The sequence below is a fragment of the Bombus flavifrons genome, chromosome 7 (genome assembly GCF_040668555.2).
Source record: "Bombus flavifrons isolate JBK064 chromosome 7, iyBomFlav1_principal, whole genome shotgun sequence".
In the NCBI taxonomy this organism is placed as follows: domain Eukaryota; kingdom Metazoa; phylum Arthropoda; class Insecta; order Hymenoptera; family Apidae; genus Bombus; species Bombus flavifrons.
In genome coordinates this window covers 5,155,639-5,182,936 of record NC_138448.1, presented here as the reverse complement: position 1 = coordinate 5,182,936, position 27,298 = coordinate 5,155,639, and the positions used below count along the sequence as shown (strand labels likewise).

Sequence of the window (27,298 nt, the reverse complement as noted above, 5' to 3'; positions counted from 1 at the left end):
ATGTAACGCGAAGAATAGAAAGCGAATAGCACAGGTGTGAAATATTATCTAGAAATTCTGGCAAGAGCAATAGAGCAGTTTCTGTGCACGAATTTGCAGCGCGGTGAAGTGACTAATACTCCAAGTTATCCGTTTAGGAATCCACCATAAATAGTTGAGGTTGGCACAGATCAGGAAAATGTTTGACGTTCTATTATCCACACCAGGAAGCGAAATCCTTCGGGAATATTTCTTCGAGAAACCAAATATTTAAATGGCATCGTGACTTCGCGTCTCCAAACGCCATAAAATGTGTTTTTAAACATAGATATAAATATATCTATATCTATGTCTTCCTTCAACTACTTGCTATTATTCAACTCTTACAACAATTTATCGAATTTACTAAATAGAAGAACCTTTGATAAAAATGTTTCCTAAAAATTCACTCGTATTATTCACATTATTCTCTTGATCTTTAAACAGAAATTTCTATTGGAAGTTGGTTTAATTCAAGTTAAGTATATATGAAATACTGTATGAAATACTGTATATATATATGAAATATGTATATTTAAATACATATTAAGTCTTGATAATTGTACTACTAAAAGTGAAAAGATTAAAATCCCCTGAAATTTAGTATTCCATATCACACAATTAAAAAGACGTTCTTCTAAAATGTCAATCAAATTAGATCAACGAATTTGCAATGTATATGAAATTCGATTCAAAATTCACAAACTATGATCACTTTCCCAACAATATTAATCGATCCATCTTTATCATCCCATCTCTCATTTCCACGCAAACAATCTCTCAAACAGTCTTAGACCAAACACAAAAAAAACGCAAACTAACGTTTCTTTATCTGCTATCAGCCACAATTACAGTGGAAGGACAAGCGTTTTCCGCGACGCGCAGCTGCGACTCGATAGGCACGAAATTCAACGTCAGGGTGGTTACTGGTTAATACGGCAACTTATCCACTTAGGAATACGCTCTAATACCAGACGAAGGTTGGTGTTCGTGTAACAACCGGCACGATGGGTGGGTGAGAATCGTCGGGGTGGCTGGATAACCAGGAGTTTCGTCGGTGCAGAAGTAACGGAGATTGTTACCAAGTTTGGATAAACCGAGCCAAGTTCTCCGGCTGGTACTTACGGGACCGGTTGTCTAGCGACGAAAACGCTTGGACAAAGTTTATTCCTCCAGCTTCCCCCCTCTTTGCTTCTGCCACCCCCCTAAGGAACGGTCGAGACACTGATTTACATAACGATTAAGTTAATTAACGAGCAGCACCAGCCGCCGCAGTTGGATTGTTAATTTCAACCGCGAAACGACGAATCGTGTCGAACTCGCGTCCCTGTGGCGTTGAACGTGAAACGCGGAGAATTATTAGCGACACGAGTACTACGCTATGCTATGAGTACTGTTTCGCGTGTATTCGCGCAAGTTTAGCAAAATAGATAAGATTTTGTGCCCTTCGGGGCTTTAGAGTCGGAGTTCCATAAAACAATGATTCTGTTCTGTAAAACGATAAAATAACAGACAGTCAGTCAATGCATTATAGCGAGGAATTAACATTTATCAATCGAATGAAAGAACAACATCGACAAAGGAATGTTGATATTAATAGAAGCCAGAGGTATGCGGGAAACGATACTGTTCTTACTATAGCGAGAAGTATGAATTTACAATAGAGGAATTAAATTCCTTTTGCAGCCACCATGATTCGTTGTCTGCCATTGATTTGATATTTCAACCTGTAGCATTGCTTAATACCCCTTCCTGCTTTGTTCGTCTCTATGAATATTCGACAATTTAATCATTTCATTCAATTTACACAATGCCCGATTATAATAACTCTGATTTGTGTGAAAAGAATCCATACTACATGTTATCTGTATATTTAAGAAACTAGAGTTTCCAGTGTGTATATTTTATTCATCATTTTATTCTACATACCTTTATTCTACAAACTTTCTCAATTATTCTAAAAACAATCAATATGAAAAGCAATCTTCATCTAAAATAAAACAGAAACAAATAAATATTTTCAATGAGGTTTATTTAACTTTAAGTTCTTTCATTATCTCTATATCATCAAATTTTGATACAAGAATCTTTCCAAATAATTTTTAATTATAAAAAAGGAAGCTTCGTATATTAAAAAATTATATCCAATGGGATATTCCAATTGGCACAGTTAGAAGCGTAAGATCTTTCCCTTTAAACTGCATTTTATTTTGTTCCAGGTAAATAAGATAGATTCAGGAACATCCGCTCTTGAGATACGATCTTGTAAAGAAAATAATTTTTCCCTTGTTTACTTTTCTCTCTCGCTCGTACACTCGGATCTCTCACTAGCACACCTTCACTGTCCTATTTCAAGAGCAAAGTCCTTGCGGTGGCCACCAGCAGACGCTGAGTCAGACGATTTTTTACTACTACTATTACTACTACTACTACTACTACTACTACTACTATTATTACTACTACGCAAAGTACACGTTTCCAAGAAACAATGTGGGTCACGTGAATTTCGCCCGCCATTCACTATTCCAGCGTGTTTCCAATACCAAAACTTTAAGTCCGTGTATCTTGGAAATTAATTGAGATATCGACCTCGAAAACAGGGCGTCTTTTATGGCGTGATTTTCCCTATCTTCTTAAATGTTCTTTGTTAGAAATTTATGATTTTTCTGGATATCTTTTACGATTTTTATGATTTTCATGATTTCTATAATTCGATATCTTGGGAACTAATTCAGATATCAATTTCGAAAAAAGGATATTTTTACGCTCCTTCATCTTTTTCGAAGATTTTCGTCCGAAGTTTTACAATTTTTCCGGATAAGTTTCAAGATAAAAATCGATGTTACGTTAACTGTAGAGTAGAAGGTTTTACGAGTTGTATAAATATTTATATAATAATTCATATATTGTATAAATATTATTAATAATATTTAGAATATTTGTAGAAATGACGAAGCTTTCATTTGTCATTAACAACATCAGTTAAATTATTTTCATTTAACATTTATTTTGATGTTTCGATAATAAGAATGAATCTATATATATATATATATATATAGATACGAACAGGGAAAAAATGAAAGTTTGCTACGACTTACGGGATAACGCTAAAATTAATCCGACAGCCGCGTAAAATATAGAAGGTTGAAGGATGTACCTGAGCTTGGATTAGGATTTAAAGCGTTTCAACGTGGCTGCTGCTCTCTGCAGATAAGATTTTCATTGTCCGTCAAGGTCATGGAATATTTGTTCGATCTCGCTTCCTTTGAACAGTCACGATTTTCAAAGGATTACCTTGAATCACCGTGGGAATTCTTCCAGAGTTAGGAATGCTCTTGTTCTTCCTACTTCTTTTTATGAATTAGTCTTTAGAAATATACTTTTTATGAATATCTCGTAATATAACTTCACCGTTCTAAATCAGATATTCACCATACTCGCATTTTCTCATTAATAATTTAATTAAATTCTAGAAGTCTTTTAAATAGAAGCGTGAAAAGGCTATGCAAGTTGATATATTGTTATATTTGAAAGACTGAAACAACTGGTGCAGTCAAGTTTAAGCATTGAGAAAATAATACATAAAATCTATATCTAGATATCTGTGGAATATTCTTGTGAATTTTAATTTTCATTTATTTATTAATACGTATAATACTAGTGTCTTAATATTTGCAATCTTTTCTTTCTTTTTCTCACTTTCCCACTGAATCTTTGATTTCTATACGTTATTAGAATATAAAGAGAAATTAATAAAATTCCTGTAAATGATTAAATAAAGAAATCTCTCCCAATGGCGAAACAAAGAAATTTAAAAATTTCCGGACGTAAGAAAGTAATAACGAAGACAAAGTATTGTTCATAATTTGAGATATTTTCAAAGATTTCACATATTTTTTACTAATATATTTTTACTAATAATATAACTTGTAGAATTGTTATTTCTACGCGCCTACCAATTGATTTTCTGTAAATTTTATTCAGTAGATAATATTAAATATATGTTTTTAGTATTTTCTCTTTTATAATCAGTTATACAAAAATGACATGTGATTCAATATCGAAGAATTTTCACAATTGTCATGGAATTGTATTAAGAATTCCTATTTGACAGTTTGAAAATATCATTCGCTGTCTGCGATATTCTACTTGCTTTCAAGAACTCTTTCGTAAAAATTGTCATCCGACTATTTCAAGGATCGTCGAGATGTCTCGAGTCGCATTCACCTTTGACGGTGGAATCGACGAGGGAGAATTGTCACGTCTTACGACCATCGGCTAGAGTAAACACATTTTCACGAAGTTTGGCAAGGAAAAATGTTGATTTCGAAGGGACGTGTGCACACTACTGCACACACGCGACAAGAGCCTGCGTTTCGTTGGGATTTCCAACGTCGATCGAGAGTGAGACTCGATGAAATTGCTTTCGATGCGTGAGTCAAACGTTTTTACAGATATATGTATACGTGCGTTTATCGAGATCTGTACCGCGCCGATATATTCAACGGAAAAGAAATGATCGAGTTTTGCGCGAGCAAAATCTCACTTCAGCGGTTGGACGGAATAATTGTTAATGAATTGAGATTTCGTAATATAAAATGGAGATTATGAACTTTTTGGAAATTATCGAATTGTATTTGGATTTCTAGCGATCTTCGATGGAATTTCTCTTTCTTATAAAAAAAACCTTTAAATTGTTTAAATATCGCGCTCAATGTAATTGAAATATTTCTTAACCATTACGTCCGGTGCAATTAGTAATTTTGATTTTCGATCAAATTTCATTTGTACGATATTGTAAATTAATTAATATAACAGTAATGATACAACAGAAATTGCAGTTTCTGAAATATTACGCGAACAGCTTCGAAAATGGTGGCTTCCTTTGATTCTGTCGTAGTACTTGTACCACCGCCTCTTTCAATTATATCTATCTCACAAATTAAAAACGTAATTCAATCCGTCATTCAATAACGCGTTCCATTTGTAATACATTGGAACGTGCACAACGTTTACACGTTTCTTCTCGAACGCTACAATTTTCCGAAAGACAAAAACAAAAATAAAAATAAAAGAGGAAACTATGTACTCACGATATCGAAGTCGAGATTCTCAGCGATCCAGTCACGGCCTTGCTTGAATTCGTCGTGTAGACCCATGATGTACAGGGTGTCGAGGCCATCGACGATGGTCGCACCCATATTTGAAGCACCAAAGATACTAGCGCTGTGGCCCCTTTTCGAGATTGGTCTTAGCTCGTTCTTTCCCCAGGCGTACCTCACGTAGTTGTCCCAGCCATGTTTCATCATCTGCATACATAAAAAGTGTGCGATCAGATCAAACAGTTCAAACAAAATCAATATATGTAAATCAATCATAAATATATAGCAACGGTATAAATTACAGGGTTACGAATGAATTTATAACTCGAATTTTTATTCAATAAGCGACAGACACAAAGCATAAATTGCCCAATTTCATCGATCTTAATCATTTGGTTCCTGGAAAATTAAACATATACTAATTATTGTTACATTGTGAATTTTTATACAAACTCTTTATCAATAAAATATAGCATGTTACGAATATAGCGTTATAACGAGTACACTTTCGTTCATTGGATGTAACATAGTTGCGCCATCGTTTATTCTAATTTTTATCAAATTCTTTTAATTGTGAGAAATTGGACATTTTTAGGATTTGGAAGAACTCTCATTTCGAAGTAGGATGGACAGCGGATAAAGAAATTTCTCGTAAATTTCATTAGGAAATTCTTAAACAAGAAACAATAATTCAATTGTTGATATTCCAAGGCAACGTCGAGAGTGGATGTAATAACAGTCAAGTAAATCGCTTGGTGCACGTGTTCAGATCGGTAATTACGTTGCAAGATAAGTTTCCTTGTGGAGAGCAAGAAAAACCAATGCATGGCGAGACAAAGACATCATCAAGTACTCGAAGAGATTCGCTTCAGATACTCTGACAGGCATTTCTGCTCTCTTCCTCCTCACCCAACTCTTCTTCTTCACGGATTCTTGGCAGTAAGAACGCACTTCCGTCTTCGAGTTTACCCTTCCATCGTAGAAGCATACGATGTTCTGAGATTTTCCAGGAAACATAAGTACTCGTTCTGATGTCTTCGAATCGAATACCAGGAAACGAAAGTTTCTCTTCGTTTTTTATATTTTATTTCTGAAACAAATTTCGGTGCGAGCTTCGAGGTTGAGGTTTCGGAAAATAGATCAGTCTCAGATACGTAGAAATTCCTTTCTTTCAATTGAAAGATTCTGCACTCTATGAGGACATCTATACATTTAAGATATACTAAACTGAATTTAATTTTATACTATGTATATCATAAGTATTCACAGAGGTTTGTTTAAAGCTTAAGAAAATCTGTAGGATTAAGTATGTCGAATTTATAATTGCAAGTATAATCAGAGTCAGAGTGTCCGTGAACATTGCTTTAATGACTTAGATATTTAATAGAATTTGGATGTTTGAAAATTCAGTAATTCATTCTGCTTTCAACGTAATTCAAACGATTGCCGCAGATACATCCCTACTAAAGAGGGACAAAAATGAAAAAGAAAGACAAAAGAATCCCGAAAATATAATACGTACAACGAGGGAAAAAATTTGCGAACGAAATTTGGCAGAATAATTCGATGCGAATTCACACGTGTCATTGCTGGTGAAAATAATAGACGGATCCTTGGTACGTAAGGGATGGGGTGGACAGCAACGCGAATCGTACCGAGAAAAACGAATATATTAGCCTGTCCGGCCGTTCGTTGACCATTATTCCCGTTCTCTTTGATTTTTCGAGCCATTTGCCGGCCTCTGCCAGTCCGCAGCCGCTTCATCACGTTTTTATGGCGGTATAATTCAGGGGGCAGTATAATATCTGTGGGCCCTGGCCAGTGGCACCAACAGAAGTGAGTCCTTCTCTCCAACCTTTCTCTGCGGTCATCGTGAATTAAAAAAAGAAAAAGCAAAAAGAAAAAAGGAAGAGAGAGAAAGAGAGGGAACGAAAAAAGAACAATAAATTCACGAGGGAACGATGAAAGGGGTGGGATGTGTGGAATTTTTTTGACGCGGCGGTATTCATGACGGATGAAGATGGAGGGAGAGATTGAGGAGCGAGAGCAGTTGATCTCGTCGATGAACTTTCGCGAATGTTCTTATTACAACCTGGCTACATTGTTTCGTGGATGGGATAATCTTCGTACCAGGTGATTCGATGTAATCACGTTTTGATCGAGTTTTAATGCGAGCCTGCGCGCACACGATGCGCTCGTAATTATTTAAATCGAATTTGCGAATAATTATATGAGTGATCGTATGAATTTTTGTGAATCTTTGCAGTAATTGTAATAATTTCACAGATTCATTGTCCAAATATCGTACATGGTCTTCATCAAAAGTCTCATCTTCAAAAGTCTCATAGACTGATTTCGTTATTATTTATACACGTTAAACTGACAGCTTATTGAACGTTAAAGCCGTATCTTCAGTAAAGCCTTAATAAACTAAATATTAAACATTAAAATTATCGATTAACATCACCGTTAACTACAAGATTTTCATCGATTCAACAAGAAGTCCTATTCACGATCATCACGCAAACGATTCAGTCAATTCAAAACCGAGAAACTGTCAAATTCTATCGTTTCAAAGTTTCTTCTCGACAAAAATTAGAGAGAAGCAAATATACCGCATTTTTCCATCCAACCAGCGCCATGAAATCCAAACCATAATCTGGTTGCGAGTAGAGGAGGACGAAGGCAAGGAAGGAACAATCCCGATCAAAGTTGGCACTCGTGGAAGGGAGCGACGTTGCAGAAAATTGCAGAAGGCAGCCATCGTGGCCGGTGGTGGTGCGAATCGCGACGTTCGACCCTTTTTGTCCTTATCCACGTAATCGCAGCTAATTTGTTCTGCGGCGAACGCAGGCAACGTGTACAGGACGAGAGGTTTCCACGCTCTACCCTCCTTTCGATCGTAATCTGGTTAACATCCGTGTTAGGATTAAACCATTAGCCCGACGGGAAAGGATACGGAAGGAAGAACAACCAGCAAAGCCGAGCCTCGTGACCGATGTACGCGGTTCTGTCCGATTATTTCCCCTCTGTGAAGGGATTCTCGTGAACTTTGATGTTCCACCTTTAATCCGCTTAATTTTCTTCGATCTAATCGGTCAAAAATGCACAATCTTGTTTTCTAGCGAAATTGTTTCTTGCTTATATAATAATACACGTATCCTTCCTGCGATTCTAGCTCCAATCATAGGTTTTTAACACGATGAAATGCAAAACACAAGGCAGGAAATGGAACGAAGCAAGTACTTTTATAAATACGAAAGTATGATTGGTACAAAAGATGATTGGTTGGCTGTATTCGTATCTCACATTAGCGTTGAAGGATTAAGGTACAGTAGGATCTCGATTTACTGAACGCTTTTTATCCGAACGGTAGATTATTATTCTTATTCGAACGTTAGACTGTCGGAACCATATCGGCCAGTAAAGGAAAATAGATAGATACTCTATGTCGTATTATTTTTAATATGTAAATGAAACACATAAGTTCATGTAATGAATAAGTCGGTGAAGGGAAATTATGAAATTATTAATTAACTAAAGAAAATTATGGATACTTTTGTTAACCCTTCTGTTTTTCATTAAAAGAAAAATACTGCAACACTTGAAACAAGTTGTCTTATGTGGACAGTTACGTATCTCTTAATCAATTTATGTATACTTCTTGTACGACAGGTTTTAAAATTATAGACATAACTGTACGTTCTTATGCATTCACTAAGCCTATTATTTGTTTGTATTATTATCTAAGTTGGAATCTTAAAAGAAATTTGATTCATTCATACGCAATTTTTATTCGTTGCTTATACCGCTTATAAATCAAAGAAAAAAGCTTGTTATCTGTAATAGTTTACGAGATAACAGGTCGTATCGCTTCGAGCAAGGCACCCTGCATAAAACCCTTGTAAATCCCTGGTGGTTGGTATCCCACTGAATAACAAAAGGTCACTCGAGGGACCCATCTCCTTCTCTTCCTGGAACTTGCCAGGAGAAAAAATTTCTTTTCAAGGCAATGCTGCAGCGCGTTTCCATTAATAAACAAACGGTGCACGGTCGTGCAGAGAGAGCTGTGCTGGTTTCCAAAGGATGCAAGCACGGAGGAAAGAAACCTTGCTGGTCGATCGAGCGTGCATCGCTCTGACTGGATAAATAAGACGAAAAAAGAAATTAGAAGAAGAAAAAAAAGAAAGAAGAGAAGAGAAAAAGTCGACGAAGCCACTTCGATGCGTGCTCGCGAGATTAAGTACAGGGTGCACGATGCAAACAGCTCTGTATATCGGAGATCACAGATCAGTCACCGTGTGATTCGATCGTGACTGGAATTCGATTGATAAAAGTCCATCTACCGTAGAACTGGTCTTTCTATGGAGAAATACGAATATATTATTTATGAATTACATTCGTTGGAATAACTTCGGGAACTTCTAGACCTTTAAACGTGATTTTATTTTTGGAGTAGGTAATGTTTGAGATTATCGTACGTTACATATTAGAGTTTCGATTATTATGTGTTTTATGTTCGAAGAGAAATCATTATCTCTTTGAAAAGTGTCCTCGTCAATAACTAGAATATTAATTAAACAGCGAATGTAGTTAGTGATTTACTGTATCTGCAACTGAATAAAAATATCCGACTTTTTATTAGCACTAATCCACTCAACATCCATTATTTATTATACTATCTCATTATATATGCAATTTAGATACGATTGTAAATAAAATGACTATAGTATAAAAATATTAAGATCAAACGTTTTTATAATGTTATACAATTATACAGTGTATCCTTACGATGTTCGTGTAATCCATAAAAAAAGACTGCTGATAGAAAAGATGTGGTTATCGTTCGTCTTTCTCTTCTTTATTTCAAACACTAAATTCTATCACTCGAAACTCAGTGATTAGCAATGAGCAATCACACGAAACTTCAGCTACTGTGGTAACAGTTGTTTATATTTTTTATCATTGGGGTATAGAGAAGGAGCGGTTAATGGCATTGGCGGTGATTAATTTTGGCGCAATGAGTTTAAACAGCAGTGTCCTGTTCGAGCTAGGGCCAACACGCAATTATTTGTAGGGAACGCGAGCTCTGTAAATACCTGTTAGTTGATACGTCAAACAGTCGCTATTTGGCGAGATAATCTGTTAGCAGCGGCATTTCGACGATCTATTGTCAGCTTGTTTAGCATACGAGTCGAATAAACAGGTTCCTTAACGTTTAGGTTTATTAAAATTAGTTGGCGATCGATAATAAAAATTTTACAATATTTAATCTGAACTATAATAGAAAAAAATACATGTTTACAGAATAACATCTATTTACAAGGCTTAACATTTTGCAATCATCCTATAATATTTCTTGTTAGACATAATTTTATTAATGAAATTGTCTTATAACTCTGCTTCCTCACCCTTTCAAGACTAAAAATTCCTAGATAATAAATATGAAATAAACATGAAAAGAGAATTTTTGACAAAAGCAACCGATAAAAATTTCCATCTTCGTCAAAGACCAATACTTAATTTATAATACTCGACATGATACTTTAAACGTATCTGTTAATAACTTCGCAGCTGATGCAGAGTTAAATTTATATGTAAAAAGAAAAAGAAAACAAAATTGTCATCGAAAAATAAAATTCGTCTCAAAACCCAAAACGGCGGGTAATATCGCGTGCACGAGCGTTCCAATTGGTCAGATCGAAATGTGTTCGCACTCAAAGAACGTAAAATCGTAAAAGCGTCGGGGTGCAGTAGGGTGCAGATATTCGGACTGGTATATTGGCTGGTCACATAAACGCACGAACGAAAGCGCGCATGCGAAACAACAAGGAAACTGGACCCACGGATATACACGTGTAACTGTGCTTAATCTGGCCGCGGTTTTATTCCCTCCCTTTATTTCCCGCGGTTTTCAATTTGCGTTATTTATTGCCCTGGCTAGCGTAAGTACCACCATGTCGGCGTCCCACAGTGATTTCACGAAATCTGGCATCGACTCTTTCACTCGCTTCCATCCCTTCCTTTTATCCCTATGTTTCTATTTCTCTTGTTCTCCATTTGCGTTTCCATTTTTTCACTCGCGTGTTTTACTTTTTTCGAATTTCTCTACTGCCTTCTTCTCGTTTGTTCGATTTCTTTCTTTACTTTTTTCTTCCTTTTTTTTTTTTTGTTATTGAAGCAATTCAGGCTTCTGTTACGAGACTGTTTTGCAAGACAAATTATACACACCGACTGTAAAAAAGTCAAAAGTTACATTCTTACTGTATTTATATCGGAGAAAATGCTGATTTTATTATTAGATTGCGGATTTTTTATGCATTTAGGAGAAATTTCGTATTACATACTATTAATAATTTCACATCGCATGGTATGAAAAAATATACAAAATACCAAAGATTCAGTGCTTGCTATAGCATTTCGAGGATGACATAAATTTCTCTTCAGGTTCTATTCCTTAGGTTATACTCATGCAAATCTGAACTTGCATAAACATATTTAAATGATAATAGAAGAAATGGATTCAACTTCCTTAACGTTTTAATTAATTCAATTCCTTATTTTAATTATTTCTTAACATTCTATATAACGATATTTAGTTTTCCGATTTTCTTTTCCATTTCGTGATATTGTTACTTCTCTCGTACCGTTTCTAAATCTAGCCAGAGGAAGAAAAGCACGTCTCTCTCTATTTTCATCAATTTTTTTCCCCTTCTCGTATCTTTCTTCTCCGCTGTTGCGATTCGTCTCGTTTGCATACATAAATCTCCACTCCTCCAACCCTTTTCGTTCCACGGTTCGAATTTATCTCTCGCAACGTGCCTGTCTACATTTTTTTCTTCTATCTATATTCTTCCTTTATTGCGTATTTATCCCCATTTTTCCTTTCCTCTCTCTTTCGTGTATATCTCCCTGTTTTTATTTACTCCCTTTGTTTCCTCATCTTTTTGCCTGTATCATAGTTTTTCCCTGTTTTTCCCTATTTTCATCCATTTTTGCTTTTCTCTCTACGATCTTCTCTTTTTATTGCAGATTTCGAAAAGAATAAAAAGCGGTTACTATCGCGGCAAAAGCTAAATTAAAAAGAATCTAAAAACATTTGTATTATTCAAAAAATGATATCTTATCTAAAAGTGCCTACATTGTTGGAACTAACTATCATTTAACCTTATCGGAAACACATAAAACGAGAGAAAGAGATAGAGAATAACCGCAACATGGAGACCAAGTCGGCATTCTTCTGCGTGACTGCAAAATTTAATGGAGCCAGCGAAACCGCGTAATATCTCAGCGTGGAGCGAATCATAAAAATCGTCCATGCCCTTTACGAGGATACGCCAACTCTTTAAATGCCTCGGCTATCTCGATCTTCGTACAGAGTTGGCCACGTCACCGAAAAATATCACGGATACAGGGAATTCTGCAATAGAGGGAAGAATTCGTAGTGAAAAAAGTAAAGTTGGATAAAAGAGGAAAAGGTAGAAAAAGAAAAATATTGACAAAGAACTGTTTTCATTGACAATATGTGGATTTCTTTTTTTTTGTCTACACTCGCTTTTGATTCTCACTGTATATAGGATATTCAGCATGTACAGTTACCATATCCTGTGTTTTACAGAAGTATTTTAACTGAAACGGTAAATAGCTATATCAAAATACAACAAAGCATCATTTGTTCGTACGCGTTAAGAAATTATCGGGATAGCGAACTTCTTTAATAAAGGGATTTCCTCGAATTTCATTTCTGTTGACAGGATACAAGCTGGCGTACAGTTTACAATTTCAATTTGTACGTGCACACGGATTGGAATGGAAACGGAAGTTGTCCGCCTCGTTGAAACCTTTTTCTCTTCGTCTTTCTGGTTCAAGGGGATCGCTGTAAGTGTGTTCCGTTCACCTGACGTCGGCCGCGATATTCGTTAAAAATATCTTCGTCGTAGCTTCGGAAGATTGCCGGATAACATGGAAATACCGAGCATCACACCGCAAATATTTTACGATCCGGACCGATGACAGAACAAACAACGTGCAACGAAGAACAGGGGAAACGTCCAACAGGAAAGGGAAATTCCCCGAGATACTACAGGTATTCGGAATTTTAAAGAATTCATACCCTTTTGGCTTCGATACTTTTTATCCAGTCTGGTCTTTTCTCTTATAATTGCTTTATAATAAATATCTACTGGAATTTTTTCCTCCTTATTAGTCAGGAATGTTTCCTAAAAATTTCGATCTGGTTTTAATCGCCGTTGAGTTTTATTTTATTAGGTGGAGGTTCATGAAAGTAACGTGTCAGACGTTATTAGGCAAGGATCTAACAGAAACAGAAAATTTGGTCGATTAATTCCAGGTTATCAAGAAACGAAGAAATCTGGATAAATATTAAAGAAACATTAGGCAACTAATTTATAAACGATTGTCTCAAAGTTAGGATCTCCTATGCAGTCATTTTGAACTTGTTCTTTGGTTTCTCATTATTTTGATATTATTAGTTTTAGGATCTTAATGTAGAATTTTTTTTGTTTCTGTTGAAATAATATAAACTTTTGTACTTTTATTTGTATTTCTTAAGAAACTATCGCATATATCTATAAACTATCGATCATACTTAGATCCCAATTTGAAGTGTACATTTGTAGAAATGGATATTTCATTCATCAATTGTCCAACACGTATAATTGTTATTCTGCTTGCAATTTAACGTTGTTTAAAGATTTTAAACGAAATACTGAAATTATTTCAGTTTTTAAATATTATAAAATCATTGACTATTCGACTTTTTAACTTTTATAGTATATTCAACACTTCCCTAAAATGCTGTTAATTAATGAAACTAATAAAAAAGAATACACCTTAATACTTGTCGAAGATATATTGCACATAAAGTCAAGAAAATCGTATAGAGTGAAAATGATCGTTAACAAGGTTTCAGTGCATAAAGTAAAAGAGAGAAAATTTATTGTGTTTCTTGTTAAATAATTGGTTACTGGTCGTTGACGCCGGTACGATGTAAATTTAGTCGAAACTTCAGACTAGTTAGACGCATACAGATGGCACAAGTTCAATACAACTATATATTCGTACACTCATATCTTATTTGTAGCACACTGAACTCTGTATATTACATTATATTGTATGGATCCAAAAGTTCAACATCCTTTGGCGCCACTGGCTACAAACCAGAACTTGTATAACACGCAATGCTAAGTTTCTTGACGATAAACCTTTGATTAATGCTAAGCAGAGCGACACTCTGTACAGAGTGCTTCAAGAGGTTACTGATAAATTGATATAGCTTGTTTAGGATCAAATAGGTAAACCAAGTAGGTAAGAGGCAATTGTGCTAGTTCGAAGTAATAATTTTAAGTAATTTTAAACATCTCAAAGCTGCAATAGAATTTAGAGAATATATTACGTCTTAGGAAAATTATCTCTGAAATATATAAATAAAAAGTTGTAGTTATATATGCGACACTGAATAATTCGCTTTTCGAGTAATAAATTTGGAAATTTGCCGATTTTAAATTTTAATATATTTTTATAGCATAGAGACATAATTTTATTAACTTTCCAGCACGATCTTTATTCCCATTAAAACTTTGCGAAATTTTACACAAAATTTCTGATTAAATCAATATCTTTGATCTTCAAAAGAGAACTTCTAAATATTGTAAATATTTATTTTACTTCATTTTAGGAAAGGAAGCGTTCAGAAAGATAGAAATGGTAAAACGAAACGTTTAAATAATCTCACAGCCATCTAATTCCCATTAACTCAAAGCGCATGACTATCAAACCAGCGTTCTACTTATCAGGTGAGATATTTTTGGGAGAGTTGAATTGCTAGCATTGTTGTCTATCTTTCCCTGTTTTTCCCTTCTTTCCCTCAGCAGTTCACCGTGAAATTACGTTCAGTTTGCAGGGGTTCGTAAGGAACGCAGCGAGATTTGCGAGATACGTATGCACGCGGAGGCCTCCTTCGACGTCCTGAAGGATCGCCAGGAAGCATCGAAGCAGGAACCAATCTTCACGGCAGGGCGAGCCCAATTATAGCGTCGACTCGTTATCGGATGTCATTAACCACGAAGAGACGCGGAACGACATCTTTCAACGGAAGATGCAACGATTGCAACGTCGTTCCTTCCATTGTCAAGGATACAAGCAAAAATGTAGGATAATGTAAAAACTGGAAATCATCCAGGATAATCATCGTGAACAGATGCAACGATGATTTGACAAAAGAAGATTTTTCTTTGGTGAGAAGAAGAAAATCGGAGAGGTGAAAGCGTGTTAACAGGATATTTTAAAACGGTGAAATGGTAAAATTTGTTAAAGCAAAAAAGAAAAAAAATAGAAAATGTGTAAAATGAGAAAAAGCCACGAACAAGTTGTTGAATCTGACAGAATCACCGATGGATGAATTTAATATACAATCTACACTTTTTGATAGTATTCTTGTATCGTTAATGCATGGAGATATTTTTAACTAGTACTTTTACATCTTATTTTAAATAAAGAGTGTATAAAATTTAGAATATTATTTATGAATGTATAAAATGTAATTAAGAAAGCAAATCTGTAAGCTGTGGCAACGATCAGCTTTATCCGAGAAGTTAAACTCCAATCGACGAAATCGTCGTACCGATCGTCAAGTATCTGGCAGTTCCTTTAACTACGAGTTTCCAAATAGAGCAAGTCAACGGAAAGACACTACTTCGAGGTAGCTGTGCAGGTATCAGCCGGCAGTTTCGTCTTCGTGAAATTTGCCAAGATATCTATCATAGACCACGGTTTAATCAATCTAGAGCACCGGTGAGTTCCGATGAAACACGTTGAACCCGTGATTCCGCTCGACTACGCAACCATCGTGAGAGCCGGCATGTTATGGGAACGCGAGATTCCGCGCATCTTGCACGCCTAGCACCGTTTACAAACGGCACCTCCAAAACTTAAGTATTGTTGGTGTAAAAGATGTGGTAGAGATCTATAATAAAAATGTAAAATTTGAAAAATAAAATATATTAGGTTGTCCGAAAAGTTTCTTTCGTTTTATGAGGAAATAATAGATGCACAACGTTTTTTGTTTTATATTATTTTGTCGAATTACGTACGATCCATTTTGTTTTGTTGAGATAAACATTGCGACATTTCACAGACTTGCATTGTTATGAAAAACACGTTTGCGAAAGAAAGACATTTTTCGGACAACCTAATAATGAGAAACAGGATGCTTGAGCTCTATCAGAACTAGTTTCGCAAAGTACTTCGTATAAAATATGCAAAATTTATCGCAGAATATCATTTTAATTTCTACAGAGTATGTAATATAGAATATACGTATGGAATCTAACGTAGAATATTATTCTGATTTTAACAAAATATTTAATATAGAATATTATCTTAATTCTTGTAGGATGTTTTCTATATAAAATATAATTTATATTCTATATAATATAAAACTTTGATCTATAATCTTGCCATTTCTCTTCCAGCAACAGTACACTCGAGCATACCAGTTTCTTGCCTGGATCGACCAACGTTGTAAATAGACAAAGACGAACAGAGACAGAAAAGGCAAAAGATGCAAGGACCGGAATTCTACGCCGACGACGACCCTCCGGAGGTATACTATAATTATGTCTTTGTTTATTGTCGTGGGTTGAATCGCGGGTATTGTGCTTTCAGCTAATAGCGTGAATTATTCTTCGCCCAGGCGACCGACACCCTTCTCGCCATTTCACCCGTGATCTTATTCTTTGATCTGTGAATGAAAGCTCCCTGCAACGGACCGCTTACAACACGATTTCTCTCTGTCCTCCGGCGTTTCTGTCTTTGTACCACGATGGAAATGTACAAGGTGTTCTTGCGTGCCTGGGATACGATTCGAGGGTTGCTCTTGGGTGAAAAGGTAGAAATGGTAGTGTTTGGAATTCCAGGCAGTCCACACGGAAGGTGGTTTGGGTTTCATGGAGAGATTTTTTGCTTGTCATGGTATGTTGCCTTGGGTGGATGTTTCTTTCGTTGCTTGGTGGACAGGTTATTTGTAATTTATCCTTTTGCAGAGCTAAGCTGTAAAATTCTTGCGACAGAAGCAAGTGTTTTAATGTAAGTAGGAATATTAAGGGTCTAGCTTAGTAAAATTAAATTAATTGAAGAATACTTTTTATTTTCTTCTGAAGCTAGACATGTGTTTTTCAACTCGTCTCAAAATTTTGCACATTCGACTATATCAGAGAATCTACAAAATTCCTGCGTGTGTCTTCTACGCGACAAAAATAAGAACATCCCACATTTTGATCATCGAAATACAGTTTAAACGCATCTCGTACACTACATTAAATATCGTTAATAATATTTATCGGTCCAAATCAGCAATGATAAATTCATATCGCTTTGAATAATCATTTAAACTAATACATTAATTCTTTAACTAAACGCAATTCTATTAAACGTTTCTGTGCGTGTCTTACAATTCGATATATTTCTATTTGCTTAAACTTCGATTAAACGAGCTTTACTTCAAATTTCACAGGCTGAATAAACTACAATGTAGATATCGAATACCTTCAGTTTATTCTGGATGCATGGTAGCGTATAGAATATCGACCATACATTTCACGTAAGCTTTGTGCTTCATCGAATTTCTCATTAACCGATACCAATGTTCGCGATTTATGCAACACCCTGTACCTATCCGGCACCCTTCGCCCCTTCCGACGTCTATCGTTTCTCCCTTAGCCAACGTCTCATTAAAAGGAACCGCTTCTATTGTACCAGACCCGCTCGTTCGGCAGACAATGCGACTTTGTCGGAAGGTCCATTCGTTCGAATATCATCGCGCGTACCAAGCGCCTTCCCCACACCGGAAATGGTAATCAGACTCGAAGAAGATGCTTCTCTTGACGACAGAATAGTTTCCACGACACAGCGAGACCGTAAAATTGAACAAGCTTCAAGGATTATGTTGCTTCAGTTGTTCTCATATTACATTATTCTTCGTATTTGTTTTTTTCTTTTTATTACTTTTTATTATTTATTAGAATTTACGTTTTCTCGTAGATATTGTTCTTTTCATATGCTCGAAAATGTTTTTTTTCCACTCTTATGGACTTCTTTTACTTCCGAAATTTTTGTTACTATTATTTTTTACATCTCTTATGCTTGACCTACCTTTTTTCTATTCTGACAATTCTATTTTTTTGCTTCATTAGTTTTCAGAATTTTATTTTACTTTCCATTAACGTAATAATAATGATAATAATTTATATTTACGTTAAATTTAATGAAATTCGAGTTAAAACTGAAGCTTCAAATTAGATTAAAAAATTAAACCAAAGCAACTTCCTCCCAAAGATTTCTGTGCGGAAAGCCTTCTGATAATTCACTTTTCTGATAGATATCAGGTTGTTCAGTGTCAAATGGCCAAATTCTGAGAAATTCAAGATCATTCTCTTTAGTCGCCAACAATAAAAATAATCCATCCTGAAAAAGTATAATTCTCTTATGAAATTTATTTGTACAATCCGTCACAGTTAAATCGCAAAGTTTCTCCTAACTTTTTAACTCCATAAAAAAATAAAACCCTTTAAAAGATCCTGCTAAGAATAACTTTTATTCTTGAAAATATACGATTCTTCTCAATAGGTACTTTTCGTAAAACCAATAACGTTGCTGATAAACGTGTTGTTAATTCTAACAAAGGAACGTATCAGTAGGATGTTCCGAAAGCATAGTTACTATACAAGTATTGTTTAGAGACATAAGCGTTTTCCATAGAATTGGAACAATATATTCTCGTGCAGATAGGTACGTTGGTCTACTCGATTTACATGCTTGCCGATAATTAGAGACAACGTTTAAAGCACGATCCCTAATACGTCGGGATTAGCGATCGTTTGAGTAGAGACGCTGCTTGGCTAATGTAATCAGATCGACGTTGCGTCGTATGGAATCGATTGTGACGTCATTCGAACAATGTTACGGGAGTTTCTGTTATTACAGAAATCTGGGTCAGACATCGGTTAAGATTTCTTTGACCCGTAGGAAAGAAGCTTTCGCCACGAACTTGATAAAAGACAGATTATTATCGACGTTTATGCCGGAATAAAATAGCTTGATGGATGTACATTGTTATAGAGCTTCTATTTACAAGCTTCTATTTTCGATCTCTTCAAAGTCACTTAAAAAATAATTGAATTTTTATATCAAAACAAAATTCGAAGAAGAACAAAATTGTATCAGAAATTAAATTTATATTTAGTTTAAGATACGTCACATCAAATAAAAATAAGGTTCAAAAAGGAACATTGGAAAGTACGAAAATAATTTGTATTTAACGCCTCCACTGTTCGAAAATCACAATTTTATATAATACAATTTTACGTTTCAATAAAATTCTAATTAACGAGAAAAGGCAAGGTTGCGCCGTAAATTTAACAAAACCTACACGAATGTTTATAACGTTAAAAAAACACTTAAAATTCGTTTCGGTTAGCAAACACTTGGCCTAATCTCGTGGAACACCGGGGGCAAATTTTCCCTTAAACAAGCAATCTATATTCAAAATAATCGAAAACGTCGAATCACCGGGAGCAAGTTAAATGAGGGTGGGTTTTTATTCGCGCGACGATCGGCCTCCGTAAACGGGATCTATTCAAGATGCAGCGTGAACAGTAAATCGAGATCTATCCTGAACGTGGTTTACCCATTTCGTGAATTACGCGAGTCCACTCGCAAAGCAAATTGCTTCGTTCGGAATGAACGATGTGTACCTCGACCAACCGGGAGATCTATAAGCTCTCGTATATAACGGCGTGAAGCTCCAAAACGTTTCGCAAAGCTTACCGCGGAGAATTCGCGACTATGTGTTTCCTGGGATCCAATTACAGAACTAATTATATCCTACGATCGTAAAAATAACACGCTATTAGACTGCGAAACGGGATTGAGCTTCGGTTAAAATGGAAAAGGAAAAAGAAACAGATAGGATCTATTCGCGATTTTAGGACGAATGGGAGTTTCGTGAATGGAATTTGAACCAATTTAGAGAAGTATTTATTGGGCGCAGGAAAGGATAATTACGAGTTTTTTGGCACAATAATTTACATGGTAGCTAACAATGTCAATGAATTGATAAGTGGCAAGTTGTACGTCGTAGATTGTTATGTAACAAGTTTTTGTTGTATACAGTGACGGGTAAAAGAAAGTTTTAAATTGACACGCTAGGAATTTTAATGACTTTATACTAAAAATTATTCATACATTGGTAAAAGTCATATATTCTGTGGTATATGTTTTATTTATTCGTTGCTCTTATTAGATATAACTCTAAACTAACTTTCGTAAAATCATGCCTTTTTACATGTTTATATCTCATATTTTATAAACCTTCTTCTGTCCGCTACTCTGTATATAAAAATGTGTAATCAAAAATTTGTTAATAATGTTTAGAGTATTTGTATATATCGATTCTGATTAGTATTTGTGAATCGATAAGTGGTTATAAGCTTTTGTTCAAAGCAGTTGAAATTCAATGTACTGTTTGAAGAAAAATAAAGTATCCTTTAAAAAATATCCTACGGATACGAGAGGTAACCAAGTTCAATAAATCGGCCCGATAAACTGGATAATAGCGCGGGTTGATCGTTTTTTGATAAACCCAGAATCGACTGGATATAGAGGACCGGATGGAAGTCGATTAAATTCTAAATCAAGAAAGCAAGATTTGTCGATTGGTATTCCGATGCATCATAGGGAAAACGCATCAGTACACTCAATTGACACTTTCAACGATATTCGTTCGTTCAACTCTATTTTTGCCACGTCACCCTTCAACCTTTCCATTCGTGTAAATTACTTTCGCGTACTTTTTAATGGAACTTTCTTTTGACATCCCCCTCCTCACTTTGTACGCCCATTAAGCAGATATTTCTCTTCATTTAGCGTAATGTTACGAACTCATTTATTTACTTAATTACGACGATTCTTCGATAATTGAGATTCTGTCTTCGTCTTTACGGGAGGATTCCTTTTCGAATTTTCCTCTTAGATCGATTTAAAAATAGCGTCGAATTATATAAATAGAATACCCATCAAAGATTGTTGTTGAATTTGTTATTGAAATGTAAGTTTCTCTGAACTTTCACATATAAATACACGCGTTCACGCACAAATTCAAATAACTATTTTGTAGAAAAAAAAGTACAGAACAAACGCAAAACTGTAATTATTCGCATGGTACATAAAGCAATCATAAAACAGATAATACAAAACGATATTTCACTCATCTCGCTGTGTTTAAAAGCTCAAATAGAGTCGATATCATTATGTAATTCCTGCATTTCAAACTCGATTAAAATCTTGATATCAGTCACTGAAAGCAGCTATTTTCACGTTTCACGAGATTTCCGTTTTCTTTCTTCGCAAAACTCCGTGTCTATTGACATTAGTCGTAATTAAACGATAACGCTCTAATTAATCTTGCTTTTCATATATTATGGTATCTTTCGACAGACTCCTGCTTTATCTCCTTTTTCCCAAAATCATCAAAAACCACAGAGACCACGACATTTTCTATGTGCATGCCACCGGTCGTATTCCAAAGGATTAACCGCAACCCAACCCTCTGTTGGAAATCTTATTTTTACTATCGTCTCGTCGTCTGCATACTGTATCGTTCAAGCCCGTCAATTTTTCCTTTTTACATTTGTGCGTCTTAGAAAAATCCCCCGAAATTCTTGAATATTCTTCTTGAAGTTTCTACAATATCATCCAATACTTTTCTATTGCTACGTGCCATCGTAGTGTTCTTTTCTTTTTTTTTAAGCAAAGCAAGGTTTAAATACAGAAAAGACGAAAAATTTCTTTAAATTACCGATCGAAAGTGCAGATGGCAGGCCGCCGATCTTATTTGCCACTTAAAATCCGCGAAAGAAGACTCCCAATTTCCCGGCTTTCCCTCAAAATCATCGACAATCATCTGAAGCGATCGCATGTATAATTTAGCCACATTCCATCGATTGAAGCGTATTAAGCATGGAGACTGCCGGTATCTAGCGGTTCCTATGCATGGCTTTCAATTAGAGAGCAGAATTTCAGACAAATCTATCGTCCAGAAGGGATTAATGCGAACAATGATAATCAGCCGGTCGAAATAGATTTATAGGAACAGAACCTATGCACAGAGACACGGGAACCGAGCTGCACATACAGACAAGGGAACAAGACAGATAGAGACAACTATGGGGTAAAAGAGGGCAAGGGGTGGGAAGTAGAAAGACGGACGAGCTTTCAAAGGGATAATCGCTCCGGCAATGTTCCAAACGGCCTTGATGTGATTGACTCATTATCGCACGGATCTTGCTCCGCGAACGGAATTATCGCGGATATCCAGTTTACTGCTCTTTGCTAAATTAATTACACACGGCAAGTCGTTATACATCCGACTTCTCTAATCCGATCAATTTTGACATCCTCCCTCGTATTCTGTTGCAGCTTCACCTTGAAACTTATTTATAATAAATACACGACTATAGCGTTGAATTTTTTTCAAAGTCACTTGCTTCCTTGGTTTACTAAGCTTGGTTATTGCGACAAATTCATATAAAAAAATCGCAAGTCTCAAAACAAATCTTGAAAAACGACATTTTTACATTTTTCTGCCTCTCAATTTATAGAGACGACCAATATGATTTCTGATTATTTCACTTTTTATCTCAAGATGAATTTCTTCTTACCGAGCCGAACTATCAGTCCAAGAAGCTACGTAAAAGTATCCTTTCGTTTCTGCGTTTGTTTTAAATTCAATCAGGGAGAGAACCAAGCTCAATCCGGCAAAAGATTTCGATGATTTCGTGCAGACGTTGAACGAGCATGATGGAAAAATTCGGTGACTTCTACGTCGGCTGCTGCGGTTTTGCTTGAAGTCCCGCGACGACGCGGCAAAAAGGGCGGAAATTAAAGAGAATCGCAAAGGGAAATCGATGAATCCTTTGTCCCGCGGTGTCTAGCCAATACGAGTAGTCTGGCCGCGTAGAAAATGAGAACACGAGGGCGTAACGAGACAGCTGAGAAAATAACACGAAAGATCGACCGAGATAGTGGATTAGTTAAACGTAATTTCACAACCGTTCCAATTTTACGCGCTATTTCGATCCGCAGAAGCCACCGATTATGCATTTCGAGTTTGCAAAGAACGATCTGAAGACGGAGAGTTCGCGCCTTCCTTCTGATTTTGTCGCGAGGATTTCCATTTTAGAGCTTTCGAATTTTAGACATTCAAATATTCATGGAAATTTATGTCTTGATGAACATAATTAAAGAAAGCGGACCTTACTAGAAATTCGTTTCACCTATTCAATTATTTACATATTTGCATGTTTCATGTTTTTGTATTAGTGTTATGTGCATAAGTTTCTGCATCTTTAAACTTTCCATAAATGTATAACAATTGAAGACGAGAATTTTCGATATCTTGAATTTTATAATTTCTATTTCTTTTTCTATAATATAGGATTCAAAAATATATTTCTCGTATTTTAAAACATAAACATAGAAATGCCTGAATTTTTATTTCGAGCGATAAGAATAAATTAATCTTCGTCGTTATAGAATTGCCCTGAACGTAAGATAATGTAATATAATATAAATATAATGTGTCATATATTTAGATTTTTTTATAATTAAATATAAGTTTATGGAACTATCAAGATACTACAAGTTTCACGATGACGCATACGAAACAAATTCAATTCGAAGTAAAAAACAAAATTTTATTTGAATAAATTTAACTTTGGAATAACTTTACATCGTGCACGATGTTTAAATTCCGATGTTTATTCCGTACTGTGAGAACAGGTATGAATCAATAATTTCATATGAATATTCATAGCTAGTGACTGAGTTTCCAGTGTTAGAAACGTGAGAAGGGACCGAATACTCGAGTTTAGGATGCAAAAGGAGAGAATATTCGGTGTTTAACGTAGCATTAACTGTAAGGATTACTAGTGATATTCATGGGAATTCTGAAAATTCTTCATATTTTCTCGTATCATATGCATCCATAAATCTTTACGCAGTCCAATTACTACTATTAAGTGTATTGTGCAAATATTTGCATCGCCAAATTTTACCATTTAAAATTTATCAAATTTTATTAAAATTTCATCTGCTCCCATTCATGAGGATTCGGGACAAAGATTAAAACTCGATCTTCAAAATCTTGAAAATCTTGCAACCCGATACGAAAGGGTCCGAGGTGAGTAAAAGTTTCCTTATCAAATTTTTGTTGGTATTTTCTCTACTCCGCGATTACGAATGAATTGCACAAAAAAAAAAAGGTAAAGAATATTCAGTGGTAACAGTTTATAGCAGGAAAAGATGATATAACGACGTAATAAAATATCTTCTTGACGCGGACCGATCAAAAGTACAAGACGGTTTGGACCGTTAATTTTACGTCGCTGCTTGAGGAAAGAAGGAAATTTTTAAATTGGAAATTAAAATCGTGCGTATCTTTGGTCAAATGTTTCATATTCAAGGTATAACGAACACTATTTAACAAGAATCAACGAACAAGAATATATAACGAACGAGTGGACTAACTTTAAAGCGATTAGATTCTGATGTACAAACGATTTTTACGAATCCACCATCGATTTTAGGGGGAAATATGGTTTACATTTATGAATTTTATTTTGTACTTTTATTATGTACCTGCATATAGATTCACGATACCGTCGAACAATAAAAACAAAATAGAACGACGATTATTTCGATTTTGGTTAACCGCATACCGAACTGTGAAACGTAACGAGAATGAACACTCGGATCAAGAAATTGCACGTTGCTGATAAAAATTCTCTTTAATCGTAACGCAAACGCTCATTCGGTGGAAGTAAATTGTTTTAAACGAGCACGTTCGAGAGGCCGATATCTCGTCTATTTCCACCGGAACTCCGATCGCGAAACCACGTGTTCGGAATTATACTGTATCGAACAGTAAAGAACGACGCTTTCTGTTTGAACGACGAATTGCTAGTTTCTCCCCTTAAATGGAGGCGGAAGCATCGCACGATGTAAAAACTCGGGCCACAGGGAAATTAAGTAATCGTTAAATCACTGCCAGCATCCGAAATGAACGTTTTGGGGCCGAGGCAGGGCTTCAATTACTGCATCACGAAATGACGGATAATTTCAGTTATACCGGGTCCTGGTATCGTTCCAAAAATTACGTGTATTACGAGCAGAAGACTCAGACCGAGATTACTCACCTTTATCCAATTACTCGTACACAGAGATTCAACGAGGAGAAAGTTGCCGCCTCCTTCTGACTTACCTCCTCCCTCTTTTACACTCGTTAACGATGCTTCGTGGTATGTAGGGCGCTTTACCACGCTACCTACTTGCGATGTGTCTGATGGTAATGCGACTTGGAAATGGCAATTTCAATGAAAACTTAATTCTGTAATCTCTTACCTCGCTAACTTGGAAAAGCTGATGCCTAATGTGGGTGACTTTTCGGTGAGTTTGAGATCGCGTATACATTGTTCATAAATATTAGCACACTTAAGAGAGCTTAGGTAAACTCGAACAATCCTCGGAAAATTATCAAAATGTTTAAGACTGATCTCGTTTGAAACGTTAATTAAGCTCAAACTCACGCTAAAACCCATTCACAAAAAGACCATTAGTCATTCTAACTCTCGGAATCAAATTACTCCTGGCAGGTCACTGAATTTCTTTTCGCAAAAAATCGCTACAAAACCTTTCACCCCACAGCGCTCTATCGTTGATCGAACTCAAACTCACGCTGAAACCTTCCAGAATCTCACTCATCGTTCAGAAGCAACAAACTTCGATACAAGTCTCTCGATTTTTCTTCAAAAAAAAAAAAAAATATATAATACTTCTTACCTGATCGCATTACATCGTTAGTTAAACCCAAGGACTCACTGAAGGCCTAAAAAAGCCGCGCTTCTCATTCGTAAGTAGCTCTCGAAATAAAAATTACTCCCGACAGACCTCTCGATTTCTCTCGAAAATAAAAATTCCAAAAGACATCTATAAAACCTCTTACCCCATCGCATCAAAGCACGCAGGCAATTCGAAGCAGTAATTATCATCGCGAAACTGGAGATTACTATGTGTTATACGATGCGGAAACAGAGTATGTCAAAAGGAGAGACAGAGAGGGAGAGAGAAACAGAGAGAAACACGGTTAAACCGCTTACCTCTTTGATCTTCTCGCGGCGCTGATTAGTCACGTCATCCAGAGGTGGATTAGGCGGTCTAATGACGTAGGGTCCGGGTACAGAAATCGGCGGGGGTCCAACCGCGGATGGCTCGACCTGTCTATGCTTGAAATCCGGTCGTCGATCCTTATCTTCGGGTTTCGGCTCATCCTGGCCCGGGACCACGTTGCTGTGTACCCAAGCTGGATTTACTTGCTGTTCGTTTCGCTCTTCCGGCGCCACACCACGTTCGATGACGTTCGCCAAGTCGCGACGCGTGACGAACGTGCCGGTCAGAAGGACGATCAGTATCACGGACAGGAGTCCGCTGATCGCCAGCCTCTGCATCAGCCGCATCTCGTCCAGGCACTTGCTGCACTCCCACAAGCCGCCCGGAGTTGCAGATGTTGCGCTCGTATTGGCGGAGCTGCGTGTACAATATTATATCTCGCTAAAAAGTGATCTTTCCTCCCTTATTTCAATTTTTCTTTTTTTTTTTTTTTTTGAGGGGGATATTTTTAAAGCGACTTTCAAACGTTATAAAATTATCGGTTAGAATGTTTTTAAACTACAGCTGGTTGTAATTCTGGCAAGCTCCCCCTATCAAATATATATCGACAAGATTTATAGCGCGAACGTTAGAAGATCTTGTCAGTGATCGTGACGAATAATCAGAATATTCGTACAACTCTTTTATACGTATCGAAGTTTAGAAAGTACGTGACAACAGTTAAAAATATAAAATTGACGAATTATCAAATACAAAAACCTTAAGCGGACGCTTATAAACGTTGAACTTTCACTTCTCAAATCGACCATTGAACGAAAAAATCTACTTCGAGGAGAAACAAACGTCTTAAAAATGTCATAGTATCGAATGAAAATTGTCCGTATACGAAACAGAAGCGAATTAAATTGCAACGTTGCGATCGCCCAATTTCTGCGATC

The 27,298-nt window shown here is 36.0% G+C and overlaps 1 protein-coding gene across 3 annotated transcripts in view; it reads right to left on the bottom strand.

Annotated features, from left to right (window-relative positions):
• Positions 1-27,298, bottom strand: part of alpha-Man-Ia (alpha-Mannosidase class I a) — a 236,157-nt gene that overhangs the window by 128,369 nt on the left and 80,490 nt on the right. For 2 of the 3 annotated variants that reach the window (XM_069117723.1, XM_069117724.1), the window contains 2 exons: positions 26,351-26,777; positions 5,112-5,327 (listed from right to left, as the gene is read on the bottom strand). In XM_069117723.1, coding sequence (XP_068973824.1) covers positions 5,112-5,327; positions 26,351-26,707 — 573 coding nt within the window. In that variant the 5' untranslated portion in view covers positions 26,708-26,777. The remainder of the gene's footprint in view (positions 1-5,111; positions 5,328-26,350; positions 26,778-27,298) is intronic. The other variant, XM_069117725.1, reaches the window with a different exon arrangement.